The sequence below is a fragment of the Prenolepis imparis genome, unplaced genomic scaffold (assembly GCF_030444845.1).
Source record: "Prenolepis imparis isolate NDT839.2.m4 unplaced genomic scaffold, iyPreImpa1.0 SCAF_1, whole genome shotgun sequence".
NCBI classification, from domain to species: Eukaryota; Metazoa; Arthropoda; class Insecta; order Hymenoptera; family Formicidae; genus Prenolepis; species Prenolepis imparis.
The window spans coordinates 21,348,581-21,365,672 of NW_028141159.1; the positions used below are offsets into that span (position 1 = coordinate 21,348,581).

Consider the following 17,092-nt stretch of genomic DNA (forward strand, 5'->3'; position numbering starts at 1 on the left):
AGTCGTTCGATCGAGATCGGTCTTCGCGTAATCGGCGTTTGGCCCGATTCGTCCTTCGCCTTTCTCCGTCGCGCTTTCTGGATGATCACCCTGACGATGGCCCAGACCTTTCAATACCGCTATTTCGTCATACACGTCCGCACCGACGATCTGTCGCATCTCATGGACGGTCTCAGCACCACCATGTCCTATAGCCTCCTGCTGCTGAAGCTCACGATATTCTGGATCAATCGACGGTGAGCTCCCATTTCGCACAAATTTAAAAAAATAAGACGAGATGAAGAAATAATTTTCCTAGCTAAAAAATACAATCAAACTCGCGCGATTACATGTGACACATTGTAACACGTGCATCCTGAAGCAATTTGACTTGTACGAAGTATCGTAAAAATAGAGAATTACCTAATTATAAGAATTCTGAATACGAATTTGATCACGACGAAGGAAGTATCCGTCGTATTTTTGTATCCCTATAGCTGATAATTTCTCGCAGGATATTCCACGACATTCTGACGATGATGGCTCGCGATCGAAGCGATTGCGCGACCGATTGGGCCGCCTGCTCGATGTCGAGGACGACCTACGTCTCGCATCGGTCCTCCAACCTGATCATCGGCCTCTATTCGATGTCGGTGTTTCTCTACGGCACCGGTGTACTCGTCGCCCACGGCGACGAGGTCGATGACGAGGCCGATGACGAGGCTGATGTGCAACCTGCCGTGCCGGAGCGAGAGCTGTTTCTCAAGATGGAACTACCCTTCGAGTCCAATGTCTCCCCGGTTTACGAGGTCGTTATGATCACGCAGTTTTTTCATCAGCTCGCGGCAGCCACGATAGTCGGCGTGTTAAACGCCTTAATTGTTTCGCTGGTGAGTGAACGTGCTCTAAATTGACATAGATCTGAGAAAAACACTGAAATATGAAGCCCATCTGTCTACTTTTTTGTGCAAATTTTTTAGAACTTTGTTTTCGTGTAAGCAATTTGTCTGGAAGCGCAAAGATGAGAGAAAATTTATTTATTTTATATATTTTATTTATTTTATATACTTTATTTATTTTATATATTTTATTTAAAATTCAGAGTTAGATTAAAGAGCCTAATTTCTAAATTATTTGTGATCGAGTTAATATGCATTATGTTAAATACATATATCGCGTAATTATACAGCGCGATAGAGATGCATAATTTATACTGTAAAGAGTTTAGCAGAATAATAAAATTAATCAATCGGATTTTCTCGCTTGTTGCGCCGCATTGTTCGAGATAATGAATATCCCGTATTATCCGCGCGATTAATAACTTACTTCATTTACTTCATTTATGGATATAATGAAAAACGCTCTAGTCTAATCGATAAATTCAATATGAAACGCATTTCTGTGTCTTTTAGCTTCTTTTATAATAATAATTTTTAATTATATAATATATCTCACGCATATATATATATATGTTCGCTTCTACTGCACAATACTAATTATAATTATATTAATAATAAACATTTAATTTTGAGAGATGTTTCGAATCTCTCTTATTAGTTTATATTATTTCCTGTTTGTGATAAAATGATTTTGTATTCGTATTGAAGTTGTTCTTTGCGTTGAGTCACGGCGAAATCGGGAACAAACTGCAGGGCGTTGACCGCTATTTTTAGATTCTTCACGTAGGTGGTCAAATCGATATAATGTGTCGAGGGTTGGTAGAAATCTCCTCAGACGACGACGCGTTCGACTTGCGAACCACGACCATCAAGGCACTAATACGTCGACATCAGAGAATTATCGCCCTGTCGGCCGATATTGAGACTCTCTTCTCATATATAGCTCTGATGCAATTCTTATGGAATACCCTGGTCATCTGTTGCCTTGGATTTTTAATCGTAACGGTGAGTAATTACTTTATATAGGATGCGTGTAAAAAATGCAAATAGTATTATAAATTGCCGTTATATACACATCAAACATTTCTATATATATATATTCGATACTGATGGCTCCTCGATATGCAATAAAAACGACAAAATACTCGATTTTCGAGTATCCAAAATAATTGATGGCACTCCATACGTGGGTTCTAAAGTACTCTCATTTCGTCCGCCATTCAGAATGGTTTGACATGGATTATTTTCGACCACGTTATAGTCGATAGGCGACACGCAAGGCTCGACGATGCTGATCAAATCTCTTTTTTTTTACCTTGTCATCACTTTGGAGGCGTTCATTTTTTGTTACGCTGGAGAATATCTCAGCGCCAAGGTCAGAATAATACAATCATGAATATTATCTTTATGAGAATTTAATATTCACCACTTTATAAAATTTACAATTAGCACAACAATGCTTTAATACGATTATTATAATATAAGAAAAACTATGCGCACAATTTTCGTGCAAGCTTTGTTATATAACTTTCTTTAGCTATATAACATTTTTAGAATTTTTTCTATAAAATTATGTATATATCTATCTATATAGAGAGTAATTTATATCAAAATGATCTATATCTAGAGTATTTTGTAAAAATTTTTTAATGCAAATACGTAAGCACGTAAAGCAAGAATTTTAGCAAGCTTTTTTAACGCTATGTTTCTCTGTTATAATTCTTAATTAAACTTAATAATCGTTGCAGGGTAGAATGATCGGCGATGCAGCGTACGAGGCGAAGTGGTACAATTCGAGTCCCACGCAAAGCCGTACTTTATTACTATTGATTTTGAGATCGCAGAGAAAATTGACTATCACAATCGGAAAATTTATGGATCTCTCCCTAGAACGTTTCACGACAGTAAGATGCGTTTGGAGAATTGTGTTTTCCTTTACTGTATCCGGCGGTATAAAATTTGCACATATACTACTTTGATAGAAAATACATGTTGCGTTAATCTCCATTAATTCAGTTCACAAATCATTGATAGAAGAGATAATATATATATATATTTTTTTTCAAGTACATATATGAGAAACATAGTTGCAATTTTATCTTGTTCTTTTTTCGTTAATCTTTTATATCAGATTTGACTGAAAGCACAAAACACAAACAAGTCTCAATCTTTCGTTTCTTCTAGATTATTAAGGCATCAGCGTCTTATGTCTCCGTGCTGCATGCTATGTCTTGAAGATAATAACGAATAGTGGAAGAGAGGAAATAATATACTCCCCTCCGTGTACATTTGTAGCTATTACGAGAGAAAACGCAACGATTCTCTCGCAATTCTAGCAATTTAACGGCGTTTCCAAGAACATACAAGATATGATATTTCACATGTAAAAAATTGCATCAATATATCTTGACAGAGTTGACAATTGCGTCGCACTTTTATAGATATATTTTCGTGCGGATCTTCTAAAGATCTATACTTTCATCCCCCATCTTTTCGATTTCTCCTTATGAATTTATGCTTCACAATTCCCGCTCTTCATTTCTTTTTGCTACTTGAAGGTTCTAAGTATTCTGCGCACGCATTTCATTCGGCGCATGTATATTCGCCCTGCATTTTTAATGCAAATAACGGACACCGAGTGATGCGAGGGTGCCCCTGCGTTACTTCGTAATTGCGACAATCATTGAGACATCGGTTTATATTGTTTTGCTCGTAACTTCTAAGAAACGGAATTAAACAGACGGATGGAAATGCGCGGTGAGTAATTAACGTGGCTGATCGAAGTGGAGAGCAAAAGCTACTCAAGCGCTGAGTTCGTTGAATTTTACAGTCTCCCTGAGACCTCTCGACAGATCGTAGATTGAATCAGAACTATCGAACATGCTGTACGTTTCGTTTGCCTTCTAATCCATGACGCTGCGAAATCTGACGTTTCATCAGGGTGTTGGAACTTTGCTCCATCGATTTATCCGGTTGGATTAAATAATCCTACGTGTTGCAAATTAATGTCTCTTTCTAGATATCAATAATGTAGGGAGAAAAAAGATTTAATCAGAATCAGCGACAATTGGTTCCATCGAAAGAACAAAAGAGAGAGAAAAAGAAAATCGTGTATATAAAATTGACTTATTTAAGTTGAATAAAAAATAAAATGGAACCGATGACTACTGTGAGTCGGTCCGTGGAATATGGTCTTCGCGCGATCGGTGTATGGCCGGGTACACCTTGTGCAATCCTATTCAAAGTCTTCAGCATATCGTCGATGGTGGTGTTTCAGATATTTCAGTATCGGTACGCGATCATGCACTTTGAACAGGAGGACCTTACGCTCCTCATGGACGCCCTGAGCGTAACTTTCGCTTACACCCTTCTGCTTATCAAAATGATTATTTTCGCGTTCAACGCTCGGTAAGCTCTTCTGTCGCGATATACATATTTTTAAATCCGGCAAAACGAGCACACATCGGATCCTTCACTTTTGATTGTAAATCTTACCAAAAAAAAAACCATTCTTTATTCGTACAAAATTTATCCTTGATTCATCTAGCCGCGACAATGCTTTGTTCCCGAAAATAATCGATCTCAGTAGCTTTCTAAATAATCCGCCTATAGTCTGCTGAACGAAATCATAGTACACGTGGTCAAAGACTGGGAGGAATGCGATATTTCCGACAAGGATACGATGTCCAAGATGGCTTACATCGCTCGTCGGTTCTCCAACGTGATCATTTTCTCGCATACGATATCGGTGTTTCTCTACGCCACCGGTGCTCTTCTTAAACAGAGCGGTGACAATCAAACCGAATCTCGAGAACTTATCGTTCAGATGGAGTTACCCTTTGAGGTCCAGAGTATGCCAATATATGTGGCTGTTCTCATCACGCAGTTTCTTCATCAATCGAGCGCGGCTGCCATGGTAGGCGTGCTGAATTCCTTTCTAATAACATTGGTAAGTACAGTTACTTCATCAGTCAATATTAAAAGAAAACTGAAAAAAATTATTAGATACGAGATGTAGAAAAGAAGAGAATTTATTTACTATTTTAAACCATTTCAAATATATGCGAGTAAATAGACAATTAATAATTAATTATATACAACTAAAATTAAATGTTAATTATTAAAAATAAAATTGCACCTAAGTAAAGATGACGAGAAAGCTTCATATATGTTTCAATTAAATTAAATGTGCAGGTTCTTCACGCGTGTGGACAGATCGATATAGTGCGACAGAAATTCAGCGAAATTTCGCGAAAGAACATCGAGCGAGGCGTCATGAAAACATCGATCGTCCAACATCAAAGGATCATTGCGTTCTCCAAGAACATCGAAGCCCTCTACTCAAACATCACGCTGATACAATTCGTGTCGAATACTCTGGTCATCTGTTGCTTGGGATTTCTCATCGTGATCGTGAGTACAATAAAATAACGCAACTTTTCGAAGAAAGGACAAAAAACATTCGAAAATTGCAGTCAATCGGTGTACCAGGAGGTTCGGTGATGTTGATAAAATCTGTGTTCTTTTACTTCGTTATGAGCTTGGAGGCATTCGTATACTGTTTCGTCGGGGAGCATCTCAGTACGAAAGTCAGTATATGAATTATATACTGTAATGCAGACATTGCGATGCTGTCCTCGAGACAAGAATTTATTTTCAGAGCGAAATGATCGGCGACGCAGTGTACGAATCGAACTGGTACGAACTGAATCCAAGTCAGAATCGAGATATCCTCCTCATGATAGTAAGATCGCAAAAGCACTTGACTCTTACGATCGGGAAAGTCGCGGATCTCTCTCTCAAGCAATTTGCGGACGTAAGAATTTAGCAAAATGTAATAAAAGTGAGACTAGGAAAAAAACAGGAAACCGTCGCAGTTGGAACGTTATCATAAAAGACATTTTGATAACCGTTCTTTCTCGCGACGGCCGTAATTGCTTCTATCATGTTGCAGATTGTGAAAGCTTCGGCGTCGTATGTGTCGGTGTTGCACGCGATGTATTAAAAAAGCTCGAACGTGTGCTTCGTATGTGCGCCGCTTAATATCTCTCCACGTGCAGAGGAATATACTGTTATTATACTAGTCCCAGTCGTTTACACGATTAACAATTTCCCTATTCGGAAACAGAGTTTCACGTTAAATGTATGCGTGTGCGGAGCAGCGACTATGTCCTTTGTGAAGGGCATCGATTCGCGATAATTTTCGCAACGCGTAGGGGCAAAATTATAATTGCAATATTGATCTTCTCCATCGATGTATTTTACCAAACTCGGTGTAAATACCAAAATAAAAACATTCAAGCAAAGACCCCATTTAATCACCTAGCGAAACGATAAACGTTTTATATTAAGCCCTTGCACTCGTAATAATAATTCGAATCCAGTGACATTTCAGGCAATTGATAATGAGTGCAAAAATCTTAAAATTAAATTCTGCATTCTTGAAATAAAATTCCAATTTATACACATATATAAATTGTAATTTTATTTCAAGAATTCAGAATTTAATTATACATTTTTATATATAATTACATATATTTAATTTTAGAATTTAATTTTATGTATATAATTTTATATAATATGTTTTTATAATATTAATATGAATTTAGTTGCTCATTTTTTTTGAAATTGCGATTAAGGGCGCGATATTATACAAAAGCTGTCTTCTAGTATTGTACATACAATCATTTCGTCTCGAAAAAGTCGCTCGACAAACGATATCTTTCATTGTCACGTGCTTTTGTCCTGCAACGTCAAACTGTCCGATCCTTTTCGTAACCGTATACAGCACCAACTGTGCGATCTTCACATTGGTCTCTTCGTCGCAACAAATTGCTGCGATGTGTCACCGTCTTTCTTCTGCCTCACGACGCCCCACGATATGTTCCTCCAGCAATGAAACTTTTCAACCGCGCGGTTAGCATTTCGTGCAAGCTGTGTTCCTTTTTATTTTGCATTTTTTAACGGAGCGCGCAGTTAGTACATCGTGCTTGAAAACTCGAGGGAGAGAAAGAAACATTTTCCACGTCCATTTTCATCGTTCGGGAAATTATAATTTTTTTTTGTGCGTATTATAATAGAAATATATATATTTTTGACAAATAGTGATTATGATGATTCCAGATTGCGTTCGATCTGCAAATAGCTTTAATTATTAGAAAAGTTGGATGAGATGTATCGCGATCGATTTTCGAAATGTTTCTCTCGTCGTCTTGTAAGAAAAAGTAATCGCATTCACAGAATAGAGTCAGTCTTCACGTTTACAATATCTGATGATATATATGTATCGTCAATCGTGCTATTTAGATCATAATGATGAGTCTCAGGTCTTTCAAGACGTGGTGACTATTACTTTTGCATTTTTAATGCAAATAACGGGCAGCGACCGTATGAGGGTGCACGAGCACTTCTATAATTGTCTCTGTCTTTTTTTTCTTGCAATCACATCAATCATCGATGCATCGGTTTATAGCTTCTACTCGTGACTTCGAAGATAGGAAGAAACGAGAATAAGAAATGAGTAATTTCTATTGGTCGATCACGATCAAAGTGGGAGTCACTTGATTGCTCAATACATAGAATTTTACAGTCTTACTGCGTCTTCTCAACCAACCACAACTGAACTAACATAAGACTATCGAGCGCGTTGCAACCGGAAATTTTGATGCTTGTCTTCTAACTGATGACAATACGAAATCTAACGTTTCATGCAATTGTATCGCAGTTTCAACGCTATCAATTGTTTGCATTAAATCAAATATTAGAATCAAATTATTGTATATTAGGGCAACCAACTGTAATGTTATCTACAAATATGTAGACTGTGAGAAGAAAACGGAGTACATTAAAGTTAAGGATAAGTCACGCTGGTGCTATCGTGTCGTAAAATTGGTTCTTACTTGACTGACTCAATGAAGAACGAGATAAAGTCGATGAGTGCCGTGTGTCACTCTGTGGAGTTGGGTCTTCGCGCAGTCGGCATATGGCCGGGCACGTCGTACGCAATTTTGCGACAAATCCTCTGCATATCCTCGTTAGCGGTGTTTCAGACCTTTCAGTATCAGCATTTAATCATGCACTTCGGCCAGGAGAATCTGCCACTCCTCATGGACGTGTTAAGCGCGACGCTTAGTTATAGTCTTCTATTTATGAAGCTTCTTTTTCTCGCGTTCAATACGCGGTAAGTTTTTTCTCGTCGCGACGTAAACTAAGCACGGAATTAAGTCCAGATCGCGATACATCCTACATTCAAAATTGCAAAATTTTTACATGATTCTTGCACTCTGCGTTTTTACGTCAACTTGGACAATACTTTGAACACAGCTTTATCGGTCGATATTTCTTCAAATAATTGATTATAGTCTGCTGGACGAAATCTTAACGTGCATGGTCAACGATTGGAAGGAGCGCGAAGTTTCAGATAATTACACAATGACTAGAATAGCTTACATGTCTCGTTGTTTCTCCAACTTTATAATCATCTCGTACGCGGTGTCGGTGTTCCTTTATGCAACCGGCACCCTGTTGAAGCAGAAAGACGATAATCAAACCGACACTCGAGAACTCATTCTCAAAATGGAATTACCTTTCGCGATCGAGAGTACATCGATATATGTGGCTGTTCTCGTTACACAATTCGTTCATCAGACGAGTGCGGCGAGTATGGCAGGTGTCCTGAACTCCTTGCTGATAACACTGGTAAGTGCATTCTTTCGTAAAAATGTCAGTATTTTTTAAACTTATAGAAAAATATATAAATGCAACATGATGTCAAAAAAAAAAGAAATTTATGGGTTTAAAAAATCATTCCAGAAATTTATCAATAAATGTTAGATATATTTTATAATATTAATTATTATTTTATTTGTGAGAAATAAATAATTAAATAAAATCAATTGTAGAAAACTATAATATATCAAAAATCGAGATATTAAATATTAAATGTACCTACAAAGTAGAGGTTTGTTGTTTTCGTCGTATGTAGATGTTAAATTGAATTAACTACATTTCGTGACATTTAGGTTCTTCACATAGGTGGGCAGATTGATATAGTGCGAGAAAAATTGAGTAAAATCACGCGGAAAGACATTGAACGAGGTGCGAGTGACAGCATTATGAAAACGTTGATCGTCCGACATCAGAGAATTATCTTGTTCTCCAAAAACATCGAGGCGCTTTTCTCGAATATCGCGCTGGTACAATTCGTGTCGAATATTCTGGTTATCTGTTGCCTAGGATTTATCATTATGATCGTGAGTATAATTAAGTCATTAATTTTTTTCGAAACACAAGGCATTTTTTTTAATTTCAGTCTATCGGGGTTCCGGGTGGATCTGCGATATTAGTGAAATCCGTGTTATTTTACATTCTTATCAACTTGGAGGCATTTATATATTGTTACGTCGGAGAGCATCTCAGCACGAAGGTCGGTATATATTATTTAACACATTTAAAACCAAACACCCGAGAAAAATTTTAAATTATAGAGCAAAATGATCGGCGACGCGGCGTACGAATCGCTTTGGTACGAATTAAACCCGAATCAGAATCGAGATATCCTCCTTATGATCTTAAGATCGCAGAACCACTTGACGCTCACGGTCGGAAAGGTCGTGGACCTTTCCCTGAGGCAATTTGCTAGCGTAAGAATTTAATTAATGTGATAATAAAAGTGAAAAAAAATAAAGACACATTTCACATTTGTGCGTGAACATAGAACGTGAACTTGAATGATATTTTGGCAACCGAATAACATTTTCCAGTCACTTCATCGCGGCATATGATATATGTATACATATACACACGTATGACGATCGTAATTGCTTCTGTCATGTTGTAGATCGTGAAATCTTCGGCGTCGTATGCGTCGGTGCTACACGCGATGTATTGAAGCATCCTATAACGTACATTAATATCTTCGCGTGCAGAAGGAAATAGTATAGTTTTACTGCCGCCAGCCGTTTATACGATTTAGCAGTTTTCCTAGTCAGAGACATGTATAGACGAGCAGAGATATCGTTTACTGAAACAGATCGAGTTCCGATAAACCGAGATTATTTGATTTTTCGAATAGAGATGTATTTTGTCAAATCTGATAAAATTAAAATAAAAGATAATTTAATTAACGACTTAATTTAATCTAATATCAAGTGCCATTTTATCTTAGAAAATATGAGATTGATTAGAAAGATTTTTGAAGTGATAAAAAAAATATACAAATATATAAGTGCATATAAACATGTATAAAAAATATTATAAAAATTACTTTTATATATAAAAATTAATTATTTTTTTCTCCTTTTTTATATATATATATATATATATATATATATATATTATATATATATATATATATATATATGTAATGTATTACATTACGTTACGAGAAAATATCGTCTATTAAACAGTTGTATTTTTTATATTGTAAAGCAAACATATTATATATTTAACAAATAATGTTTAAATCCATGTTAAATGACACGAAGTTGCTTTCGGTTGTCGCCGCAAGGAGATTTCAGTTTTGGAGAAGCTGGTTGATAACCATCGCGATTAATCTTCCAAGTTTCTAATCGACTTCTAGGAAAAAGATGTGTTCAGATGGATAATTGAAGTCGGTCTTTACATTTACGGTATCTGGCCAGGTATATTGTTCATCGCTGTTTGAATTGTATTATATGGAATTATAATGCCGAGTACATGGGTCTTTCACATGATGAACCTTCGCCTTGCATTTTTAATGCAAATGACAGATCGCGACCGAGCGCGATGTGCACAAGACAATATATATGGATGTCTTCGTGACTGTTTCTTTTTTTTTTTGCAGCCGCTATAATTATCGGAGAGATATCGGTTTATAAATTTTTCCCCTCGACTTCCAAGATGGAACTAATTACGTGCGAATTACGGAAATACGTAATATGAACGATCTTTACTGGTCGACTGGTGACAGAGGTGGGAGTTAATCGAGTGCTGAATCGACAGAAAATTTTACAGTCTCGCTCGGACCTTTCGACCGACGACTATATTCATCCACGATCGGATTAAAGCTATCGAGCTTGCTATCCTGCCACCGGAAGTTTCGACGCTTCTCTTCTAACCGATGATCTTACGAGATCGGACGTGCTACCGCGTTGTAATTTCAGTGAAAAATACTTAAACTGAGTCATACAACTGTATGGAATAGCAAATAATCCCGCATCAGTCTTGTCTCCTTCTTTAGTCTTCTCGGTATAATGTAAGGTGACAAGGAAGAAGAAACCGAATTAAGATTAGTGCTGTCGTGTCGTAAGAAAGACTGACCTATTCCGGTTCGATGAGTAACGAGGGCTCGATGAATACCGTTTGTCGCCCCGTAAAGTTCGGCCTTCGCGCAATCGGCGTCTGGCCGGACACATCATACGCAATCTTGCGCCGAATCCTGTGCATATCCTCGTTAGCGGTGTTTCAGACCTTTCAGTATCGATACCTGATCATGCATTTCGGCGAGGAGGATCTTTTTATCCTGATGGACGTATTAAGCGCGACTCTGGCTTACAGTCTTCTGTTTATCAAGCTGATTATTTTCACGTTCAACGCTCAGTAAGCTTTCTCGCATCAGCTAAGTATGATTTGCAAAACCAGCAGATCCCGGGTCTTCATATCCTAGATCTGAGGTTGTAAATTGTAAAAATATAACTTCTAATGTCCACATAAAATTTTTACGCTATTCTTCGATTTGTGATGCTATTTCGCGATGTAATCTTCGCGTGTTGCCGTCCTTTATATCATTCAATATTTCTTCAATTTTATAGTCTGCTGAACAAAATTGTAGCGCGCGTAGTCGAGGACTGGAAGACTCACGATGTCTCCGAAGAGTACACAATGACCAAAATAGCTGATATCTCTCGTCGGTTCTCCACTATGATAATCACCACATACGCGATGTCAGTGTTGCTTTACGCTGCCGGTACTGTGCTTAGATCTATATCTAGGAGTAGCAATCAGACCGATGCTCGAGAGCTCATTCTCAAGATGGAATTGCCTTTCGAGATCAAGAGTACATCAGTGTATATTACTGTTCTAATTACACAGTTTGTTCATCAGACGAGCGCGGCCAGTACGGCGGGCGTGTTAAACTCCTTCCTGATAACACTAGTAAGTCTTTTTTATAATTAATCAATGTTTCTGCAAAGAAAGACAGCTACTGATATGACGTCAATGAGAAAAATATCTTAAGCGAGATAAATACATATTAATAATTAATAGATACATATTAATAATTAATGTAATTTTTTTTTTAATCCGAGAAATAAACTAATAATATACAAGCTACGCAGAGAACTTCATGCTTCTTAAATGAGGTGTAAAATTGAAAAGGGCGCATATCGTGACATTTAGGTGCTTCACGTCTGCGGGCAGATCGATATAGTGCGGCAAAAATTGAGTGAAATTACACGGAAGAACATCGAGCAAGGTATCACCGAAAGTATCATGAAGACATTGATCGTTCGTCATCAGAGGATTATCTCGTTCTCCAAAAACATCGAGGGGCTCTTCTCAAGCATCGCGCTGGTACAATTCGTCTCAAACACTCTGGTTATCTGTTGTCTAGGATTTCTCATCGTGATTGTGAGTACTCTGCAGTAATGTAATTTTAAACTTTTTTCAATATTTATAAAATATAAAAATTTCAAAAATTTTAGTCAATCGGTGCCCCGGGCGGATCGACAGTGTTAGTTAAATCCGTGTTATTTTACGTTGTCATCTGCTTAGACGCATTTATATTTTGTTTCGTCGGAGAGTATCTCAGTACAAAAGTCAGTAAGCAACGTAATACTGTAATACCGGATGCTGCTCTACGTTCTACAACAAAAGTTTGTTACATTTGCAGAGCAAAATGATTGGTGATGCGGCTTATGAATCGCTTTGGTACGAATCTAGCTCGAATCAGAATCGGGATGTCCTTTTAATGATTGTAAGATCGCAGAAGCGCTTGACACTCACGGTAGGAAAGTTCGTGGATCTCTCTTTGCAGCAATTCGCCAACGTAAGAGATTTAATCGGATAATAAAATTGATTATGAAAATGTAGATATTTTTTTCGCGTGCTCTTACTATGATTGATGTTTTGACAACCGAGTGACGGTTCTTCAGTCATGTTGCATGATAATCGCGTATGTCGGCCGTAATTGCTCATATGTATCATGTTGTAGATCGTGAAAGCATCAGCGTCATATGTGTCGGTCTTACACGCGATGTATTGAAGTCATCAGCGTGCATTACGCGCCGCTTATGGCCTCGCGTGCAGAGAAAGAGATATAATACTCTTTTACTACCGCCAGCCGTTTACACGATTAACAATTTTCCTATTCAGAGAGACTCGACGGGGTTTCACATCAAGTGTACGCGTGTAGACGAGCAAGAGTGTCGTTTACCGAAGCATCGATTCTCCTGACAGCTTTACTTGGCTCGCAGTACATAAGCAAAGAGCTATAAATACAATATTGAGCCTCTCGATCGATGTATTTTACCAATTCCCATAGAAGCCAAAATAAAAGCATTTAATTTAGTCATCTAAAGCGTCTTCTTATCTTATAAAATTCCAGATTCAGCTCTTAAGATAAATAAAAAATATGCATATATATATACATAATATAAGAAATATTGTAAAAGTTGAGTATATACATATTACTTCCCTTTGTATATATTACGTAATCAAATTAATCGTAATGAGATGAAAAAATTATTGTGACTATTTAGCCACATTTTGTTAACGGTATACTTTATCTAGAAATTTTTTTTTATTTAATTTTTCAAGCTTAAAGATGCAGCATGAGAAGAACGTTGCATGAAAACGGTATTACGGGATACTCGCCTTGCAATTACGAGGAGAGATCGCTGGTTGATCCTTCTGTGCTTCAGCCTGCAACGTCGCCGTCAAACTGTTTGATCCTTCACGCAACCACCTACAGCACCAACTGTGACCTTCGAGCCAGTCTTTCCATCGCAAGAAACTCCTGCGATACGTCTTCGCTTTCTTTCCCGACGTTTCTCCCCACGACGTTGCTCCTTCCCCAGCAGCGAAAAACTTTTCAACATCGCTCGTGGAAACTAAGTTTCTCTTCCTGGCCTTCCCCCATGCCTGTTGCATTTTTAAAGAGAGCGTGCAATTGCATCGCGACCGAAAGAAGGGAGGGGACGAGGGAGAGAGCCATAATTTTCGTGATTCGTAATATTACAGTTAAAAAGTTTTTTTTACGATAGAAATATATATTTAACGAATAAGGGGAGGTAGGGAGAAATGATTGAGTCAGTGGTCGATGACACGCGCGATTCAGTTGTTGACCCGCGGGCAGGTTTCAACCTTTGGCGAAATTATTCATCGACCGAGCCTCATCTCGAGAGAATAAAAAGATGCAGACCACGATTAGTTGGCTCGTCAGATTCGGCCTCCACATTTACGGCATTTGGCCTTACGTACTGTCCAGTGTGCTGTTTAGATTGTACTGGATAATTATGCTAAGCGTGGCCCAGGTCTTTCAGTGGGGATACGTCATAGTGAACATTCATATGGACGACTTCTCCCAGTTCATGGACGGACTTAGTAGCGCGATGGCTTCCTCTCTGCTCTACATGAAACTCGTCCTTCTATGGACCAATCAACGGTATGATACATTTACAGAATATTATACAAATCTCGTTTGTCGTAGAATACAAATCTGACCTCTCTTGTCGTCACTTATCGCAGTCACCGATTAAAAAAGAGAAGCGAGAGTCAATCTCGTTGATCGTTTTAATCGCTTTTTAATTTTAATCAATCGATTCGATCAAGAGTAAATGGAGCTTATACTATCGCACGACTATCTGCCTGTTTTTTTTTTTTTTTTTTTTTTTTCTGATACGTTATGAAATGAATTCGGAGCCGGATTCAATTTCACGGTGGCTGAGAGTGAAACAGGCGTTAACACCCACGGTGTGAACCCGATCTTTCGTAGAACATTTTTGGATGTGTTGCGAATGATGTCCGCGGACTGGCAGGACAATACTATCGCGAGCCGCTATAGTTCACCGATAATGACGAAAACGGCAAATGTCGCGCGTCGCGCCTCAAGATGGATCATCGGCTTTCAGATGTGTTCTGTAGTCACCTACAGTTCCGGCGTTCTCGCAGCTAACATAGATCCCGAGAGAGCGGAACCGTACAAACGGGAGCTTATTCTCAAGATGGCATTCCCGTTCAATATTAGTACGAATTCTATTTACGTGGCGGTTTAAGCTGTCCAATTTTACCATCTGACTCTTGTCGCCTACGGCATCACGACTATCAATTCGCTTCTTGTTACTCTAGTAAGTTTGACATGCGTTCAATCACTTTTTAAACAAGACGGATCCATATGCGATCATTTTCTCAATTTTATTTTATATACAGGGTGAGTCTGATAAAAAGTTTACCATATTTTTCTCGAAAACAGTTAATATTTCAAGGTCCAAAATATGTGTCCCTTCTTATCCTACAATTTTTATAATGGATGTCTTCCCCTATCTCTAACCGTTTTGGAGAAAAATATGGTGAACTTTTTATCAGACTCATCCTATATATATTTTTTTAGATATCACACCTAAATCACAATTTAGATATTTTAATTCGTATAGATATCTTGTAAAATAATTTAATTTTTTAAATATTATCTGCAAGATAATTTTATGACATCTGAAATTGGATGTAAATAACTTGCTAGAAAATAAATTTATAATATCCTTTCTCCAAATATCTTTTGAAGAACGATTATTTAACTTTTCAAGAAGATCATTAAGTTTTAAATTTTAGGTACTTCATGTCAGTGGTCAAATCGATATTCTTCGCGAACGATTAATGAAAGCTTTCTCCAAGAATGAGACAGATTCGACGGATGAGATTACGATACAATCATTGATCAGAAAGCACCAGCAGATTATCGTATTTTCGGAAAGCGTCGAGACTCTTTACACATACATCGCGTTTGTAATGCTTTTATCGGACACATTGATCATATGCTGTATAGGATATATTATCGCCACTGTAAGTCAAAAACGTTCGATGTTTTATAGACATAAAATATTGCATAAAAAGTTACTGATATGTCGAAAACGTGGGCTACAAGTATCACACATTAATTCGTACCAAGATACTAAATCGTTAACGTGTGTGAAAATTACAGTCGATAAATATGCCCAATGCTGCGGCGATCTTGGTGAAGTCCGTCATATTTTACATCTCAATGAACCTCGAGGCGTTCATATACTGCTCGTCTGGCGAATATCTGAGCGTCAAGGTTAGCATCGAGAGATATACAAAATCTCATCGAGATTTCGTAAAAAAATCTCTATTAATTCGCAAACATTTACTTTTCTTTCAGAGCAAGATGATCGGGCATGCGGTGTACGATTCTTTATGGTACAACTTTCCGCCCAAAAAGAGCCAAATTATATTGCTTATCATTCTAAGGTCGCAGAAAAGATTGACGATCACGAGTGGAAAAGTCATGGATCTCTCTTTGGAGCTTTTTACTAGCGTAAGATTCAACTTGATGTTATTTCTCTTTTTGTTTCATTTGTCGCAACTTCTATGCAACATGAAATTTAAATATCTTTGACAGATTTTATATTTTTATAAACACCATCTTCTAATTCTAATTAATATTAATTACGCGTGAATATGCTGTCTTATCGTATGCAACTTGTTAATAAAATTAAACTATTATTATTATTATTTTAAGATTAATCACAAATTACGAAAAAGAGTTTGTTGAGAACTGCAGAAATTGACATGTCAAAAAATCGCAACATTATACTAGTACAGATAATTTTGTTCTACTTGTCTGGTTATTACTTTCTTGAATTATTATTATTTATATTTGTGATCATAATATGTACAATGATGATTTAATTATAGGTTGTCAAGGCTTCAGGATCGTATCTATCGCTATTACTAGCGATGTACTGAATATAAAAAGAAAGAGATAACATGTATTATGATAACAATGCTTGTAACAATAATATGAAGTAATAATGCACGAACAATAGAGCTTAATAATAAATAAGATAAAAATATAAAAAGTTCGTTTTAAGTAATGTTTCTATTCCATTTATTTTCCACGAGTTGCAAGTAATTCAAGCTACACTTGACTTCACCATTCTATTTTTTAATTTTTAATATTTTAATATTTTTTTAAAGAAGAAAATTGCGTAGCGAAGGTT

General features: G+C 37.2%; 4 protein-coding genes and 1 long non-coding RNA gene across 5 annotated transcripts in view; 4 read left to right on the forward strand and 1 right to left on the reverse strand.

The window, feature by feature from the left end:
• LOC145936068 (uncharacterized) overlaps window positions 1–17,092 on the reverse strand; it is a 102,379-nt gene that overhangs the window by 24,678 nt on the left and 60,609 nt on the right. The window lies entirely within an intron of this gene.
• On the forward strand, window positions 171–3,229 carry LOC145936025 (4-vinylanisole receptor-like). The gene is made up of 6 exons (XM_083037898.1): window positions 171–236; window positions 494–869; window positions 1,653–1,883; window positions 2,140–2,253; window positions 2,627–2,782; window positions 3,063–3,229. Exons 1-6 carry the CDS (start codon window positions 184–186, stop codon window positions 3,111–3,113), a joined length of 981 nt encoding a protein of 326 aa, XP_082894024.1. The 5' UTR covers window positions 171–183; the 3' UTR covers window positions 3,114–3,229.
• Window positions 3,701–6,111, forward strand: LOC145935936 (odorant receptor 9a-like). The gene is made up of 6 exons (XM_083037747.1): window positions 3,701–4,286; window positions 4,491–4,827; window positions 5,073–5,291; window positions 5,354–5,467; window positions 5,539–5,694; window positions 5,833–6,111. The coding sequence occupies exons 1-6, from the start codon at window positions 4,030–4,032 to the stop codon at window positions 5,881–5,883; spliced, it is 1,134 nt and encodes a 377-aa protein (XP_082893873.1). The 5' UTR covers window positions 3,701–4,029; the 3' UTR covers window positions 5,884–6,111.
• Window positions 7,323–9,559, forward strand: LOC145935955 (4-vinylanisole receptor-like). Its single transcript, XM_083037787.1, has 5 exons — window positions 7,323–8,058; window positions 8,240–8,576; window positions 8,900–9,130; window positions 9,190–9,303; window positions 9,365–9,559. The coding sequence occupies exons 1-5, from the start codon at window positions 7,790–7,792 to the stop codon at window positions 9,530–9,532; spliced, it is 1,119 nt and encodes a 372-aa protein (XP_082893913.1). The 5' UTR covers window positions 7,323–7,789; the 3' UTR covers window positions 9,533–9,559.
• On the forward strand, window positions 10,907–16,921 carry LOC145935865 (uncharacterized). The gene is made up of 8 exons (XM_083037564.1): window positions 10,907–11,456; window positions 11,669–12,011; window positions 12,255–12,485; window positions 12,560–12,673; window positions 12,748–12,903; window positions 15,684–15,914; window positions 16,054–16,407; window positions 16,788–16,921. The coding sequence occupies exons 1-8, from the start codon at window positions 11,191–11,193 to the stop codon at window positions 16,836–16,838; spliced, it is 1,746 nt and encodes a 581-aa protein (XP_082893690.1). The 5' UTR covers window positions 10,907–11,190; the 3' UTR covers window positions 16,839–16,921.

Excerpts from the sequence above, each read along its gene's own strand:
- LOC145935955 (XM_083037787.1), top strand. The coding sequence starts at position 7,790 with ATGAAGAACGAGATAAAGTCGATGAGTGCCGTGTGTCACTCTGTGGAG. Across the intron at positions 8,059-8,239 it reads TTTCTCGCGTTCAATACGCG|TCTGCTGGACGAAATCTTAA; the intron begins GTAAGTTTTTTC and ends AATTGATTATAG. Across the intron at positions 9,131-9,189 it reads TAGGATTTATCATTATGATC|TCTATCGGGGTTCCGGGTGG; the intron begins GTGAGTATAATT and ends TTTTAATTTCAG.
- LOC145936025 (XM_083037898.1), top strand. The coding sequence starts at position 184 with ATGTCCTATAGCCTCCTGCTGCTGAAGCTCACGATATTCTGGATCAAT. Across the intron at positions 237-493 it reads ATATTCTGGATCAATCGACG|GATATTCCACGACATTCTGA; the intron begins GTGAGCTCCCAT and ends AATTTCTCGCAG. Across the intron at positions 2,783-3,062 it reads CCCTAGAACGTTTCACGACA|ATTATTAAGGCATCAGCGTC; the intron begins GTAAGATGCGTT and ends CGTTTCTTCTAG.
- LOC145935936 (XM_083037747.1), top strand. The coding sequence starts at position 4,030 with ATGGAACCGATGACTACTGTGAGTCGGTCCGTGGAATATGGTCTTCGC. Across the intron at positions 5,292-5,353 it reads TGGGATTTCTCATCGTGATC|TCAATCGGTGTACCAGGAGG; the intron begins GTGAGTACAATA and ends CGAAAATTGCAG. Across the intron at positions 5,695-5,832 it reads CTCTCAAGCAATTTGCGGAC|ATTGTGAAAGCTTCGGCGTC; the intron begins GTAAGAATTTAG and ends ATCATGTTGCAG.
- LOC145935865 (XM_083037564.1), top strand. The coding sequence starts at position 11,191 with ATGAGTAACGAGGGCTCGATGAATACCGTTTGTCGCCCCGTAAAGTTC. Across the intron at positions 12,674-12,747 it reads GAGAGTATCTCAGTACAAAA|AGCAAAATGATTGGTGATGC; the intron begins GTCAGTAAGCAA and ends TTACATTTGCAG. Across the intron at positions 15,915-16,053 it reads TAGGATATATTATCGCCACT|TCGATAAATATGCCCAATGC; the intron begins GTAAGTCAAAAA and ends TGAAAATTACAG.